This window comes from Macrotis lagotis, chromosome 7 (genome assembly GCF_037893015.1).
Source record: "Macrotis lagotis isolate mMagLag1 chromosome 7, bilby.v1.9.chrom.fasta, whole genome shotgun sequence".
NCBI lineage: Eukaryota > Metazoa > Chordata > Mammalia > Peramelemorphia > Peramelidae > Macrotis > Macrotis lagotis.
This window is the reverse complement of record NC_133664.1, coordinates 162,916,926-162,934,483: the sequence shown is the minus strand read 5'-3', so window position 1 is coordinate 162,934,483 and position 17,558 is coordinate 162,916,926. Positions and strand designations below refer to the sequence as shown.

The window sequence follows — 17,558 nt, the reverse complement described above, 5'->3', positions numbered from 1 at the left end:
GTGTGTGTGTGTGTGTGTGTGTGTGTGTGTGTGTGTTTATCCACTTAGCCATTTGTGTTCTTCTGGTTTCTGGGCAGTGGGAGGGAAGATATGAAAGAAAGAGTTGACTACCCAAGAGTTTGACATGAATGAATCAAACAATTACATTAAATTCTGCAGCTGTTTTGAGGGTGGATCATGTCCCAGTGACCACCCACATTCTACTCAGCAGGACTGGTCATTTAAACACCCCCTCAATCTACACTTAGCCAAATCTGGAAGTATGTAAAAGAAGGGGAACAAGGATATTGAGACATGTTAGCTAGCCTGGAAAACAAGGAGCAAACAAAACAGCTGTGATGTTTCTCAGTTAAGAGCCTGAAATGGAAGAACACATGTTAGTAGAAGGAATAGTCTCAAGTAAGAAATAGTGGTAATAATCTACTTTATAAGTCATAATGTTTTCTGTAATGGTTTAGGTATCTCTGTAGTTATTCCTGAAAACATTCCAGGATCTGCTTTCATATACATGATTCTTGCAAGAGACCCAGACCCAGGTCAAGAGGTTGAAGTAAGTTCATACTCTTTTAAATGATCATTTTTCATTGATTTATTTTTTTCTAACTTCCACGTTGACTATAAAAATATTTTATTCAGTAATATGCATGAAATCATTTCAGTTAGTATTTATTTCAAATTTTAGAAATTTTTGTGTTTCCATGGACTAATTACAATGCATTTTGAAAAGAAAAGGCAATAAACTGACATAGGTGGACTGAGAACACTATATAAAAATTGTACTCAGGTTTATTTTCATCCATTTTATTACATTTACACAAACTGATTGAATAACCTTTCATGTTTCATTTCCTTTTAAACACCCCACTTCAGACATATTTTCTTTATTACGCACACAATTCACATAAAGGAAATTCTGGATCTTTACATGCTTTCTGGTTTCAATGTTCTGTAGGATTAATCAAGAAGGGATGACAACATAGTTACAGATTAGCAAGGGTTAGAGGAATAAAATAGAAAACAATTTAATGACTTTAGATTTTCCCATGGTTTTATAGAGTAAGTTTGGACTATATGCTAATTATAGTGATAAAAATGTTAAATCTCTTAGATTACATATTATATGATAATTTATATTACTACACTGACACATAGTATGACAGATTTCAGATTCCTTCATGTAATGTTTCCTTAGAATCAAAAATCAAGTCCCAAGGCTTTTCAGACACTGTGAGCTTCTATTATTCTATTGCTAATTATTTGTCATTGGATTCCTGTTGATAGATTCATGCTTGCTATTTGAGGAGTGTTTCAGTTAAGGATGGATTAGATTCTTACCAGGAAGTAGACCCATAGAAGCTGTTTGGAATGGATATCTCTGATCCCATCTCATCAATGTATATTTTCCCCTCTAACTATCCAGATTGTGATCCAGGCATTTCATTCTATCTCACTCTTGAGCATTTCCCCTCAATTTAGCTACAAATATTTTCCCCAATATGCTAGAACCTCTCACTATGATGATGAAATGGCAAAAATACTAGTGGAAGGGCTCCACTGGGTTAATTCCTCGCTTTCATCACATGACTAGTTCACCTTCATTTTTGTTCATATATTCCTTTGATAACATTGTTTTTCTACTTCTCTTTTGTAATTATTTTTACAAATTATTACAGACTATCCACACCAGCTATATCTTTTCAATTCCCTCTCAGAGATACTTATTATATGTGCCTTTCTTTGTGTGTAAATATAATTTCCTTCTTTTTAGTATTTATAAATAATTTTAGACTATTACCCCCTATCTCTATGTATATACACAGGTATATATATACATATATATGTATATATATATATATATATATATATATACACACATATGCTTACACACATATAAATGGGCAGAGAGAAAATCTGTCTTTAGGAAATTGCAAAGTTCTTTCAATGACTCCCAACTTCTCCATGAGAAAGTCCCACCTTTTTAATATCAATATTCTTATTCTTCTTGTCTGACTACAAGACATGAAATCTTATTGTCTTTGAGGGATACTGTGTCTGGTTGCTGTGTCTGGTTGCTAGTTAGACTTGCACTGAATAACTTTAGAGCAAAAATGAAAACAAAGATTATATATTATAAATAGAAAATTAGTGGTGACTTAAAGGAATAACTTGAGAATTAGCTGTTTGTGTGAAGTCAGATCAACACTGGTTAAAGAAATATTGAAGTTGATATCACAGTAAATGGAAGGATAAAAATTAGAAGACATTGTGTGCAGTGATAGTTGCTCCAACCCAGCCTATTTAAATCATCTATGAATACTGAAGAACAGGACATAAACCAAAAAAAAATGTTGTTGACGTTGCTTTTTTTTGATAAGTTTAGGTCATGAAGAGCAGTTTTCACATTGACAAGAACAGAAAATTCCAGAAGCCACTGAATCAAGCACTTGATTTCCTTGTCAAGTAGAAATTTTTATTATGGAAAAGCTAATAGAAGATAATGACTTTTATTACCTCCCAAGGAAGGAAAGGAAAGAAGCAAGCAAGGAAGGAAGGAAAAATATTAGAAAATTATAATGAACAAACTTGTCCTTGAGAAAAAAAAGAAAATTCATTACTTTTTCTTCTTTGCAGGTTGGGAAATGCAGTTGTAGAGCATTTTATATAATTCCACTTTGGTTGTACTTCTTTTCCTTTGCCTTTTTTTAAAGTTAGTATGTTTTAATAAAGGATATCTCAAAGGCTTGGATAGCAAAAGGTATATATTCAAGAATGAAAGTAATTGTTTACTTAAAAATTTATCAAAAAATCTCAAATAAAAGGAAAATTCCAAAAGGAATCTAACATATAGTAGTACTTTAATCCCTCCCCTCCCATCTCTCCTGCTCCAGCACTTGAGAAGATATCATCAACTACAGATCATTTTGTTTTACATTTTCATAATGCAGATTTTTATAAGAATTGGTATCCAATAAAAATATAAAAAGAAAAGGATCAGGCTTTTATAGGTGATTTTCTAATCAGCTACCTTTTTAGAGAAATAGAACTAAGAGTTATACAGAATAACTTTAAGATTAGTTTGCCTTTTTTATTAGTTTTAAAAGTAATTTGATATAATAAAACAAAATACTGCCTGAAAATTCTTCTCCAAGCAATTGTTTTTTTCTAATTAAGACATAAATCATTCTATGATTAATGTCAACTATAGAAATCTTTTTTTTTTCTACTGCATCACCAACTTGATTGTGGCAACAAGCAAATTATAAAATAAGAAGATAGCTTTACTTAAGAAATTTATTCATTTATAAGTATCAAGGAAGGTAAGTTAAATTAGAAATATTCTTTATCAGTGACTAGGTTCTCCATATACAGCTCTTAATCAATGTCATTGTGCTACAATTCCACAGGTTATCCTCCATAAAATCCACTGGTATGTAAGAAATGTTTAGTAATCTAAAAAGAACAAAAATATCAAAATGCATACTGTCCAATTTATGTTGTTATATGAAAGACTAACTCTTAGAATTAGTAGTCATTGTATTCATAGTATTTAAGATGCATTCATTGAAATAATACTGCCCAGACCTGATAATGAATTGGGCTCTCAACTGAATCGAAAGAGAAAATCAAGGAAGATCACTATAAGGAAACTGCTAAATGTTTTCCATTATTTCGAGTTTCTTGTTGTTTCTTGAAGTGCTCTTTTTTTTTTAACAGCAATATTCTCCTGAAGATAGTTTTATGACCATGAATCAGGGACAAAGAATTTAAAATACAAGTGACCCAAAGGAATGATGAATGGTGGTACCAAGAAGTCTATGGCATAGTATCAACTATGTAATGTGTAGAAAAATACTATTGGGCATTTATAGAGTATTTCAAGATTTATAAAGTGATTTATATGTATTACCTAAATTGATATTTTCCTATAACTTTATGAGGTATTAATTTTTATCTTACAGGTAGGGAGAATGAACTTAGAAATATAAAGTAGTAAATTGACCATGGTTACAGAGTTAGTAAGTACCAATGGAAGCATTTAAGCTCCAGTTTTTCCTGATTCTGGATTTTCCCTGACCATATTACCAATTGCAGTATAGTGAATATCACCAAGGCAAGTGTATGCAGAAAGACTGATAGTTAGACCTTAAGAGGAGAATTAAGGATAACAGATGAATAATTAATGTGCTATTCTTATCTATAAATATGAAAAAGAACCTAAGAACTTCAAATGCATTGCCTCTGTGCAGTGGATAGAGCATCAATCCTGGAGTTAGGAGGACGTGAAGTAAAATTTGGCTTCAGACACTTAATAATTGCCTAACTGTGAGCAAATCACTCTTAACCCCATTGCCTTAAATAAATAAAATTTTAAAAATGCTTTTCCCTTTGAAAAATTTAAAGAAAAAGGTGGACATATAAGTACCAGACTTAAGGAGAAGGAATGACAAGGTTGCTCTTTGTCCCAGAGGAGGCAGGATCCACACATATGAAATCATGAATCTATTTGAATATTTTAGTTTGTCTCTTTTAAGTTCCTGAGTGACGATGTTAAAGCTGAAGCTTAGTAAAGTTCTCTAGAGAACTGAGTCTATAAGTAGAGCATTTGCACATGGCAAATTGATTATAATGAAGCATTGCTCTGAATATACAGCTATTCACACACAGACAGACAGACACACACAGACACACAAACACACACACACAACACACACACATACACACAGACATACACAAACCCCTTCTCCCTGTGAAATCTGTCTTGGCAATGAAGATATTCAGATATTTCCTTAGCTTGTCTACTTTGGAAGACTCATCAAGTAACAACCAAGGCTCCCCACACCCCTCCATTCCCCAAATCACAAACAAAGGAAGGGAAAAAAGACAACAAAACTTTTGCAACTGGAAAAGAAAGAGAAAAGCCCAGTCTTTTATAAAAAATTATCTCTAATTAGATTTTATCGTAAAGTAACCAATTTAGCTGCCCACTGAAAGACAAGCCAATGTAAACCAATTTGCTCTCAAAAAGTTGAGAAATAGAAAGCAATTTTTTATTGTTCATGTTAGGAACTTTGCTAAAATTTTATATGACAATAATTCCTACTTAAAACATATTGCCTTGATTGAGAGAATATATTATTATTATTATTATTATTATTATATTACATTTGATTATCTTTAGTCAGGAATGCCTCTATAGTAATTTTGCAACTGTACCTTTAAAAGACTTAGTTATAGTCATAGATTGATAGATATTAATAGAAGTATGCTTATGCCCACTAAAGCAGTATGTTTGTCCAAAACTGTTGTTTCTTTTGGACCTTCAGACAATTGACATGGAGCTAAAATCAGGCATTTTCTTCCAACTAACACAGTGCTTCTTCCTTGTGTGGTGATTAGTTAAGTAGAGAAGTAGGAAATGACTTTCTTTGTTATCTAAGTCTTAAAAAAATCAACATAAAGATTCCAATTAATAATTTCACAAAACAATAAATATTTACCAAAAACCTGTAATACTGAGAATAAGAGATATTGAGAAACATGCATCTAAGGGTTTGAAAGAATGTATGGATTGTTTTTGAAGTTTGGAACTGACTGAAGGTTCTGCTTTTCTTTATGGGATCTGTCTTCACAAAATTAATTTCAGTTTAAGTCTTGCCAAATAAGATTCTTTCAACAATGTCAAGAATCAAAATATGCCTTTTGCTGAAATATTAACCATTTGTTTTTCTAGTTTTCAATATTAAGCTCTACAGTTAATGCAACCAATTACTTTGCTTTGGATTCAACAAATGGCATCCTTTCCAAAACTGTTGAACCTCATCTGGACTATGAAACAAATCTTAAGGTAAGGATTGAAGAAAATAAAATCCCCAAGGAAATCTGAAAAATTTACACAATTTTTATGTATATATATATATATATACACATATGTGTGTGTGCTTTTTTGAGAACAATTTTTTTCAAACCCCTATAAAACAACATAATTTTTCTGAATTTTTCTCTCCAATGATTATAAATAATGCTTCAATTGAAAATAAGAATAAACATTTTAAAAGTTTGTAGAGTTCATAAAATATACTTATTCATGTATTTGTATATTTACAAATCTAAATGTGTTTATATATTTATACATAGTATATATGCATGTATGCATATGTGCATGTAGGCATATTGCAGGGTCCAAATCTACAATTTCATTAGTGTGTAGAAGGTTCAGGATGCAACTCGCTGTATAATTTCAGATTCTAACTTCAGTTAAAGAGGTATCTGTGACAATAAGAAGTTACATGACTTGTTGGTAGTAATAAATTCCATGGCATATACATACTGGAAATTAGATCTTCCTAAATCCAAGACCAGAGTGCTTCTCTCTCTCTCTCTCTCTCTCTCTCTCTCTCTCTCTCTCTCTCTCTCTCTCTGTCTCTCCCCTCTCTTTTTCTTTCTGTTATTTTTCTTTGCTTTCTTTCTTCCTCTCATTTGAAAACTCACTTAAGACCAGGAACATTATTGTTATTATTTTTCTGGGCAAGTATAAAGTAACATTAATAATGTTATTTCTTAAATTTTATCAACATTTATTATTTCAGCATTTTTATGTCTCCATAGTTATGAAAAATAGAGCTGAAGTAAAATTTAGAATAATTAAATTTAATTATATGCTTCATTTTTATTAAATTATCAGGAGGATTGATTCAATTGTTGACTTTGATTTACCATAGAGATCTGGCCCAAGTTTTAAAAATCTTTGATCAAATTTAAATTAATAAGTGTTGTGAGAGAAGAATGAAGTATAAAGGATCAGAAAAACAAACTAAATATTTAAGTTTATCTATTGCCTCTTGGTTCATCTTAATTTCAAATATCCAAATATTCTGTTACATTTTTAGCTGAAATAATTAAATAATCAATTATTTTGATCTTTTCCCTATATTCCTCTTTTCACAAAATAATTATATCCTTCTATCTTCTACTATTGAACTTCTCCTCTTCCTCATTCTTCTTTTATTCCCTCCTCTCCCTCCTCCTCATCTTCATTCTCTGTCTGCTCCTCCCCCCCCTCCTCCTTTCCCTCTCCAAGGTTGGAGTCCTAGATCCACTGTTTTTGACAATTGTGACTTTGGGTCCATTTTGGAATCTCTCTGGCCCTCAGTTTCACTAACTGCAAAATGAGGATTAAAGCCTCATATACTCACAACTAAAACAACCTTAAGAGTTTATTTTGTTCAAACTCCTCACTTTACAGATGAAAAAACTGAGACCCATACAGGTAAATTGTTTTGCCCAATGTCAAAGTTAATAAGGGCATAGAAAAATGGATTCAAACTTGGGTCTTCTGACTCCCAAATCCAATCTTTTTATTTTTTTTATTGTAAAAACTTGGTTTGATAATCAAATGGAATAACTTGTCTTCATAATCTTAGGTGCCATATGAATGTAACACATTATTTTTAAATTTAAATGAGTTTCAAAAGAGGGAGAAAATACAGAATTCTGACTAGAATTCTTTGATGCCATTCCTCAAAATTTCCCATAGTGTTTAGGGTTTGAGGATGAATGGGTTTTGTTATGACTTTCTTTGTAGAGTCTGCATGTCTGTACCCTCATGGTTACTAGATTAGATTCTGGTTGGAATTGTTGAGAACAGGGGAAGATGGTCACCATCTTCTATTCACCACTGCACATGTTCCCTCATCTTCTCTCCTCTCCCCCCTCCCCACTCCACAAGGTCTGAATTAATGGGGACATTTTCCTGGAACTTGGACTGTTAGATTTTTAAGCAAGAGTAAACTATGAATTTCTATGTTTGCTTACAGTAAGTCTTTTTTTTTGAGCAAAAAAGAAGCTATTTATTTATTTATTTTTATTGATATCTTATTTTTCAAATACATGTTATGAAGGCTTTTCAACATTCATCCATATTCCTATCTATATTTTTAAATTACAAAATTTCCTTACACCTTTCCTTCCCACTCAATGATTAACAGTCAGGTTAATAGTGTACATACATATTTGTGTTAAACATGTTAACAGATTTGTCATGTTTGGTATGGGGAATTAGGATTAAGGGAAAGAAATACATAAGAGATATTTTTTTAAAAAGTGAATATAGTGTTCATCAGATTCTGAAGGATTTTTTGGTTTTGTTTTGTTTTGTTTTTCTTCCTCTAGATGGGGATATCATTGTCCACAGTTGATCTAATAAGGTTGTCCTAGCTCTCTGAACTACTGAGAGCAGCTGCATCCATCAGCTATGGATCATCTCACAGTGTTATGGTTAATACAAACATTGTTCTCTTGGTTATGCTCCCTTTACTCATCATACAATTCTGTAATTCATTCTAAGCTTCTCTAGAGTCTGATGATTTATAGTTTCTTATAGAACAATAATATTCAATAATAGTCATGTACTATAATTTGCTTATCCAATCCCCAATTGATGGGCATCCCCTTAATTTCAAATTATTTGCCAGTACAAAAAAGAGCTGCTAGGAATATTTTGGAACATGTAGGACTTTTCCCACTTTTTTATGATTTCTTCTGAATATAGACCAGAATTGGAATTGCTGGGTCAAAGGGTATTGAAAATTTTATTGCTCTTTGGGCATAGTTCCATATTGCTGTCCAAAATGGTTGGATTAATTCACAACTCCACCAGGAGTGCATTAATGTCCCAATCAGCACACAACTTCTCCAGCATTGATCATTTTCCCTTTTTTCTCATCTTAGCCAATCTGACAGGTGTGAGATGATATTTCAGAGTTGTTTTAATTTCCATTTCTCTAATCATTACTGATTTGGAACAATTTTTTATATAGTTATATATTCATATCTATATCTATATATGATTGGTATCTTTATATATTCATCATATATAGATATAGATATAGGTCTATATCTAGCTATCTATCTTTAATTTCTTCATTTGACAATTGTCTATTCATATCCTTTTACCATTTATCAATTGAACAATGACTTGCAACCTTATAAATTTGATGCAGTTCTCTATATATTTTAGAAATGAGACTTTTATTAGAACTAGCTGAGAAGACTGTTTCTCAGTTTTCTGATTTCCTTCTAATTTTGGTAGCATTGATTTTATTAGTGCAAGAACTTTTTAATTTAATATTTCAAAATCATTCATTTTGCAATTTAGAATATATTCTATTTCTTATTTGGTCATAAATTTGTCCCCTTTCCATAGATTTGATAGATAGGGTATTCCATAGTCTATTAATTTATCTATGGTGTTTCCCTTTTTGTCTAAATCCTGTGTGCATTTTGAACTTATTTTGGTATAGGTGAGATACGCCTAGTTTTAGCCATGCTATTTTCTAGTTTTTCCAACAATTTTTGTCAAATAGTAAATTCTTATCTCAGAAACTCATGTCTTTGGTATGTATTAGGTCGTAAATCAATATGTGCTTCAAATTTGGTATTTATATCTAGTAAGAATGAGACAAGAGGGGCGGCTAGGTGGTGCAGTGGATAGAGCACCGGCCTGGAGCCAGGAGTACCTGAGTTCAAAGCCAACCTCAGAGACTTAATAATTACCTAGATGTGTGGCCTTGGGCAAGCCACTTAATCCCACTGCCTTGCAAAAACTAAAAAAAAAATGAGATGAGAGAGGAGATTCAAACTTATTTGGCCACAAAGTTCCCTGAGGCTTGAAAGATGTTGATAGAATTTATTAATAAATGACTTGGGGTCAGTTATGGGACAGTTACAACTAGAGGGGGGGAAATTAGCAACATTTTAAGCAAAATACAGTTTTCACATTCTGTATATTTTCACAAATAAACACATTTGATATCTAAGAAAAAAGAATATGATTATCAATATTTTTCACATCACAGATGTGTTCAGTATTCCATTGATCACACGTAGAGAAACTTCTTTCATTCTCCGATCCAATATCTAGGCAGTTTATATCTGTCTTTGAGCAACTTAGACCTTATATTTATTAATAGTATGCTGTTCAAATCAGATTTTAGTTAAGGTTTCTAAATTATACCTCATCCTTTTTGTCTTTTCTTGTTTGTTTGATGTACTCCATGCTTGCAGAATAGTTTCTGTCATACAGGCTCGAAGGAATAAATATCTCTTAATTTTTCTTTTTATACAAAGCTGATTGAATTATTAGTCAGGCAAGTTAGTTAAAAAAAGTTAAATGAGGGGAAAATTCAGCATCATTTTCAAAACAGATTTGATAGGTTTTCCCCTTTATTTGGACCAGTAATTATCTCATTTCTAATTTTAACAAGTAACATGAAATAAAAATAAGCATATAATAGACATTCACTGTTGGTTAATGGATAAATGCATTTTTTCAAAATAGATGTATAGCTAACAAAATTATCAGTAATCAGTACAATTTTTAGGTGAGATATACTGTGTTTTCAGTGCAGATATATTTAACACATTAGGATTTCATCTAGTTTTTCTTTACTGAATTGTTAGATTTAAAATTATATATGATAAACAAACCAACAAAACTGGACCATGTTTGAACATATTAGATTGTCACTCACCTCCTTTCTTAGATTCTACAAAGGTAGAGGTATTGTACTTTTTCTTTTGTCCCTCTTCTAATGTCAAATTCAGTGCATTGTTTGTTGGTTCAATATAAGGTTAAACTTACTTGTTCCATCATAAATACCATGAGGAAAGGAAACTGACTTTCATAGAAGTTGAATCTCTCTAGTATAGTCTAGCACACTACAGACACTTAATATATGGTTTTTAATGAATAAGAGGTACTCAATAATTATTTACTATTAAACAAATGTACAATTAATACTCATTCTAATATTGATATCTGAGATTAACTTTCATTTATACAATTAATTCAATTTATAATCAAATTCAAATATATAAATGTTTATTTATCCTAATACCTAAAATCATTAAGCTCACTTTTCAAGTCTACTTACACCAATCTTGAGAAGATACTGTTTATTTTTATTTGGCATCATGAACTCAATTATCAGTATTTTCCCTAAAGTAAATAATATCCTTTTGTTCAAGTTTCCCCCAAACAATAAGAGAAATTTTATGATATAGACTGTTCTTCCCTTAAAACAAGTATTGTTGCCTTTTCATTCCTAAAATAAATACCTATTGCTTTAAATACAAGATGCCAAATACCATTTTTTATTTTTATAACATTTTTTGAGCCAGCATAAACCACAAGAATCTGGGGCTATGAGGAATCTCAATTTCCCCTTATCCATGAAAGGACTAAAAAGGAATTAGTAGTTGTTCTGGACTATGCTGTTGTCTCAAACTATCTTCAAATTAGATTTCTAAACATTCTTTTAAATGTGATGTAAATTTAATTTGCACTTTTGAGGGAGTAAAAATGTACTGTCTTCTTTTATTTGTTTTAGCGTTTCCAGATAGTGATTGCTGCCAGAACCAGAGGAAACATGTCTCTGGAGTCATGCACTGGCACTATCACAGTAAACATCCAGAATGTTAATGATGAGATTCCAGTCTTTGCGTAAGCTTTGGAAGAAACTAAGTATTTAAATTCTCACATTTCTATCCCCACCCCCACTAGTATAAAGTAATGTAAATAGAAGTGTGTTGCATTGATTCATATTATTGTTACCGTTAAAAGGGTAAGGGTAATGTACAAAATAAAGTATCTCTATTAGTTAAATAGTATTGTCTATTTTAATTCATGAGTGAAGTCAGAACATGGTACTTAATATATTTAGCATGCATAACTGGCTATTTTCAGAGGTATAATTAGAGTGCAGATTCTTTTTGCTTTTCTATTGTATTTTTTTAAGGAGGTAAAGTGACTACATGAGAGTGAGAATGAAAATGAAGGAAGAATTATGCAATTTAACTGAATAATTGAAATGTTAAATTTTACAATCTACAGTCCATTAAATACAACTTTTTTGTTTATTTTGAATGATAAAATTTCCCTCTATAGATATTTACCAGATGCACCTATACACATTTATGAAAATCTACCCCTTGGAAGAGAACTAATTAAATTAACTGCAACTGATAGAGACATAGGAGACTCTGTCCACTATGAATTTGTAGGAACTTTTAAAGGGTTTTCCATAAATGATGGTAAGTTACAAATTTTATTTTATTCATATTTCTACAAAATACAGTATGAAACATATTGCTCATTATTCTACACAAAATTAGTCAGATTCTCTTTATGGGATTTGGGAAATAAGGTCCTTAAAATGTGTAATTAACATGAACAAATATTGTGGGAGAGCATTGTCTCAGAATCTCTCCTTCCTTTTTCATTTTTGAGTCCCCACAGCATCTGCCTTGAATTTTCTTATTCTCTCCGTGTAAAGAGAACTTTGAACAACAGTCTAGGTAGGAACAAGTATCTAGCACCTCTCATCTTGGCATAGAAAGAAGTATAGCCCACAATTATTAATGATTGTATGATTACAAAGGCAACGTATATACTTAAATACTCCCTGTTACTCTCCTTCTCTTCTCCCCTCTTCTTTCCCCTTTGCTCCCTCACTTCTTCCTGTCTCTTTCCTTCTTTCTTTCCCACTGTCCCTCGTTACCTTTTTCTTCCTTTCTTCTCCTTTCTCAATAGAAATGTAAATTAAATCATATTAGCATAACAAATATGAAGAATAACATTTCCAAACAACATACTTACAATTTATTCAATTACATGGCAATTCTATGATCTGTTTGAATTATCTAGGAAGTGATAAGAGTTGTCAGGAAATAAGAGAGACACAGATGCAGACACAGAATCACGAAGACAAAGACAGAGGGGGTAAGGCAGCAGACTATGGACACTTGGAAAATAGCTAAGAGAAAGAGAATAGTCATACAGGGAGATCTTGTGGGGTAGTTGAAAAGGGCACTTTATATTGGAGACAGTGGGCCTCAATGAGTCCTGGCTTGGCCCTTTTCCCTGTGTGCCCTCAGACAGTGACAGTTTCCTCATCTTTAAAATGCACAGTTTTGTGTAGTCTAATTGACATGTAAGGCTCCAAGAGGCACTTAATCCCTGATTCTATGATTTCTGGATATAGGAGAAGGGATCATAATTTCAGATAAATCTCAATCTAGTCCTGTTTATAAATAACTAGTGATTTGTAAGTTACATCAACTTTTGTTTGTAGCAAACATGGAATAACTTTCATTTAAAAACTTTGATACTGTAAAAAGGCTAAGAAGGTAATAAAAGTGTTACCCTTGTCAACTTTTTCCAACATATTCAGAATAGAATTGGATCATAATGTTTATACATATGTCTTCTAAAAGTTTAAGAGAATTGATGAAACATATGTATTTTAAAACATTCTATTTCATGTTTCATTATTGTACTAAAGGAAAATATCTATCAAATAAAAACATTGTGTATTTGAGATTAGGGTATCGTATCAATTCTTTGATCCAAAGAGTAAAGGATTCATAAAGTACTATTACATCTTTTTGTATTTCTTGATCTTTTTTGTTCTTTTTTAAGATTCTGGAGTGATCACAATTTCACAACCATTGGATTATGAAGATCCTGTCATTCCACATTCTTGGATATTAAAAATCAGAGCTTATGATAATGATCGGGTGCATTCCACCACTGGAACAGTAACTGTCATTTTACAGGATGTAAATGATAACCTACCACAGTGTACTCAGAACCTATATGTGTAAGTTGGAATATAAATAAAAATCTTCACTAATATTTAAGGATCAAGGGCAGCTACATGCCATAGTGTATACAACACTGACCCTGGAGTCAGGAGGACCTGAGTTCAAATTTGACCTCAGGCAATTAATACTTAGCTGTGTGATCTTGGCAAGTCATTTAACCCCATTGCTTGCAAAAATCCAAAAAAACACCCCCAAACAAAACTGACCTCCCCAAATCCTAATGTTTAAGGATTAAATTGGTGAGGAAGGGGGGGGGACACAAAGCAAATGGCAAACAACATAGTCTTTAAGTTGTTGCCTCCCTCATAAATTCTCAGAACATCTTAGCACTTTGTCTCTTTGCTATTTAGAATCCATTGGACTTTAATGTAGACTCAAGAAATTCTAAATTTTAGGCTTAGTGTTCCATAAAATATCTTTTCTAGGATAATTGTTGAGTCTTGAGAGCAGGGAGACAATTAATAAAAATAGTTATAAAATAAAAAATATATATGCTACTCTTTCAATTTAATACAAATTCGACTTTTAGCTATTACACTTAGCATAAAGCTTCCCACTGACTTAACGTCTCCAGCTGGTTATCCCCCTCTCCAGCCTTGCTTGGCTTTACTTCTCCTTTTCCCCCCCAAAGAAACAGACCTTTACTGAAGATCGTTCATGATGTCTACTGTTGAAAACTTCTTTGAATCTTCTCTTATTCTTGATGGGATCTGTAGCTTTAATGTCTGTTCAGAGGCTTCATTTATCTTTCAGACTTAGCATAAGAAAGTGTATACTCAGACTATTGAAAATATGAAATGATTCCTAAGAGATTTAGAACTGGAAAGGATTTTTAAGATATTTGGGTTAACCTCATTTTGTTGGTGAGAAAATCAGTGCCATGTGATATAAATCACATGCCCAAGATCATACGGGTAATAAGCAACAAAACAAGGATATGAACAGAGGTCATAGAATGTCTCCCTCTATTCTTTAATCTATTTAACATCTCTTAACAATAACATAGAGGAAGTTAGAAGGACATCAAATCTGATTTCAAACCCTTGACTCTTAGTAGCTGTGTGACTTTAGGCAAGTCACTTAACCCTGATTGCCTCATATCTAGAGACATCTCTAGTCTTCTCAACTAGGCCATATCTGACCTCTGGATCCAGATTACTTTGGAGGAAAAAGTGAGACTGTTGAATTGGCACAGCAAACTCTCTCTTTTTTTATTGATATTTTATTCTTCCAAATACATGATATGAAAGTTTTTCAACATTCATCCATATGTATATGTATATTTTTTAAGTTAAAAAATTTCTTTCTACCCCCCATCTCCCTCCCAACAGCAGCGAACAGTCAGGTTAATATTGTACATATACATTTGTGTTAAACATGCTTACAGATTAGCCATTTTCACTATGAGGAATGAGGATTAAGGGAAAGAAATACACAAGAGATATTTTTTAAAAAGTGAATGTAGTGGGGCAGCTAGGTAGCACAATGCATACAGCATCCACCCTGGAGTCAGGAGTACCTGAGTTCAAATCTGGTCTCAGACACTTAATAATTACCTAGCTGTGAGGCCTTGGGCAAGCCACTTAACCCCATTTGCCTTGCAAAAACATAAAAAAAAAATGAATTAAAAAAAGTGAACGTAGTGTTCAATAGATTCTGAAGGATTTTTTGTTTTGTTTCATTTTCCTTCCTCTGAATGGGGATAGCATTGTTCATAGCTGGTCTAATAGGGTGTCCTAGCTCTCTGAGCAACTGAGAGCAGGTGCATCCATCAGGGTTGGTCATCTCATAATGTTGTTGTTAATACATACATTGTTATCGTAGTTCTCTCCCTTCACTCAACATCAGATCTTGTAATTCATTCCATGCGTCTTTAGAGTCTAACCATTTATGGTTTCTTATAGAACAATAGTATTCCATAATAGTCATGTACCACAACGTTTTTAACGATTCCCCAATGGATGGGAGTGCCCTCAATTTCCAATTCTTTGCCAATACAAAAAAAGCTGCTATGAATATTGTAGAACATGTGGGACTTTCCTTGCTTTTTATGATTTCTTCTGGTTATAGGCCTAGTATTGGAATTTCTGGGACCTATGGTATGAATAATTTTATTGCTCTTTGGGCATAGTTCCATATTTCTCTCCAGAATGGTTGGATCAATTCACAACTCCACCAGCACTGCATTAATGTCCCAATCATCCCACAACTTCTCCATCATTGATCATTTTCCCTTTTTCTCAGAGTTGTTTTAATTTTCATTTCTCTAATCATTAATGATTTGGAGCATTTTTCATATGGTTATATATATACGTATATATATCTTTAATATCTTCATTTGGAAACTATTCATATCCTTTGATCATTTTTCAGTTGGGGAATGATTTGTAATCTTATAAATTTGATGCTGTTTTTTTATATATTTTAGAAATGATACCCTAATCAGGACTCCTAATTGTGAAGATTATTTCTAAGCTTTCTGCTTTCTTTCTATTTTGACAGAATGTATTTTATTAGTGCAAACCCTTTTTAATTTAATATAGTCAAAAATCATTCGCTTTGTAGTTTATAATGTATTCTATTCCTTATTGGGTCATAAATTTTTCCTCTTTACATAGATAGATAATTTTTTGGCCTATTATTTTATCTGTGGTATTGCCCTTTATGTCTAAATCCTGTACCCATTTTTTGGGGGTTTTTTTTGCAAGACAACGGGGTTAAGTGGCTTGCCCAAGGCCACACAGTTAGGTAATTATTAAATGTCTGAGGTCACATTTGAACTCAGGTACTCCTGACTCCAGGGCCAGTGTTCTATCCACTGTGCAACCTAGCCACTTCTATCCTGTACCCATTTTGACCTTATTTTGGTATAGAGCATGGGATGTAGATCTATAGTAGCTCTCTCTTAAATCCAATTCATTTATCATGGCATCACCTCCCTGATGTCTTGGTCTTTTTTGAGAATGAAGGAAAAACAACAACTGAGTGCATAGAACTGTTAGATGAGAGGGAAGATATAAAGTTAGATATAGCACAAACCTGATACTTACAATTTAGTGGAGAGATGATATATTCATATATCATTGATTCACAATATTACATGAGATATGTATCAGAGAGTTACAAAGGTTACTCTGTGACCTTTGAGGGGAAGACCACAACCAGGGGGTGAAGGAGGGGGAAATATCTGAGAAGAATTGGCTTTTGAATTGAACTTAGTGTTCTAGAATTCAATAGGCAATGGGAAATATAGGGTATTCTACTTATAGACATCAAGGAATGAAATAATATATATTTGAGAATGCAGTTTATATTTAGGAAAAAAATATTATGATTTGTTTGTAGTATGTGGAGAATATCAAAATTAAAATTAGAATGGAAAAGTAAAGAGCATTATATTAAAGAGGATCTTGAATGTCAGACAGAAAGACTAACAGAAATAGAGTGAGATAGGATTGCTTCCTTACATTTCATTGCATGCTCTCTCTCTCTCTCTCTCTCTCTCTCTCTCTCTCTCTCTCTCTCAATAAAAGGATAATTTTGAAATTATACATTTGTAAATCTAGACAATGACTACTATTAGAAAAAGTCCCACAGGATACTTAATTTTGATGGGTCACCAATTTTTTTGTAATCTGCTTCCCAGCTGGTGAATTAATTACTTTATCACAGACTGCTAATGATGAGAATATTCAAATTATGCATACTGTTTTTGGATACTGGATTTGGTCAGTTCTTAGATCTATACTCAAAACTTTTAAATTTTGCTAGAATTTACCAGAGATTGTGCCTTGCTAGTACTGCCTTTGAAAGGACAGAGAAATGATAATATCATGATGATGCACCAGCACTTTTTATTATTTATCATTTATTTAATTGAAATTGTATTTGTCCAA

General features: G+C 32.4%; 1 protein-coding gene across 3 annotated transcripts in view; it reads left to right on the top strand.

Annotated features, from left to right (window-relative positions):
* Positions 1 to 17,558, top strand: part of LOC141493124 (cadherin-related family member 4-like) — a 110,797-nt gene that overhangs the window by 2,657 nt on the left and 90,582 nt on the right. The window contains exons 2-6 of one of the 3 annotated variants that reach the window (XM_074194036.1): positions 459 to 550; positions 5,732 to 5,845; positions 11,388 to 11,500; positions 11,945 to 12,090; positions 13,478 to 13,658. In XM_074194036.1, the coding sequence (XP_074050137.1) occupies positions 509 to 550; positions 5,732 to 5,845; positions 11,388 to 11,500; positions 11,945 to 12,090; positions 13,478 to 13,658 (596 nt within the window). In that variant the 5' untranslated portion in view covers positions 459 to 508. Of the gene's footprint in view, positions 1 to 458; positions 551 to 5,731; positions 5,846 to 8,116; positions 8,275 to 11,387; positions 11,501 to 11,944; positions 12,091 to 12,629; positions 12,779 to 13,477; positions 13,659 to 17,558 lie in introns of those variants that run through there. The other 2 variants (XM_074194037.1, XM_074194038.1) reach the window with 2 other exon arrangements.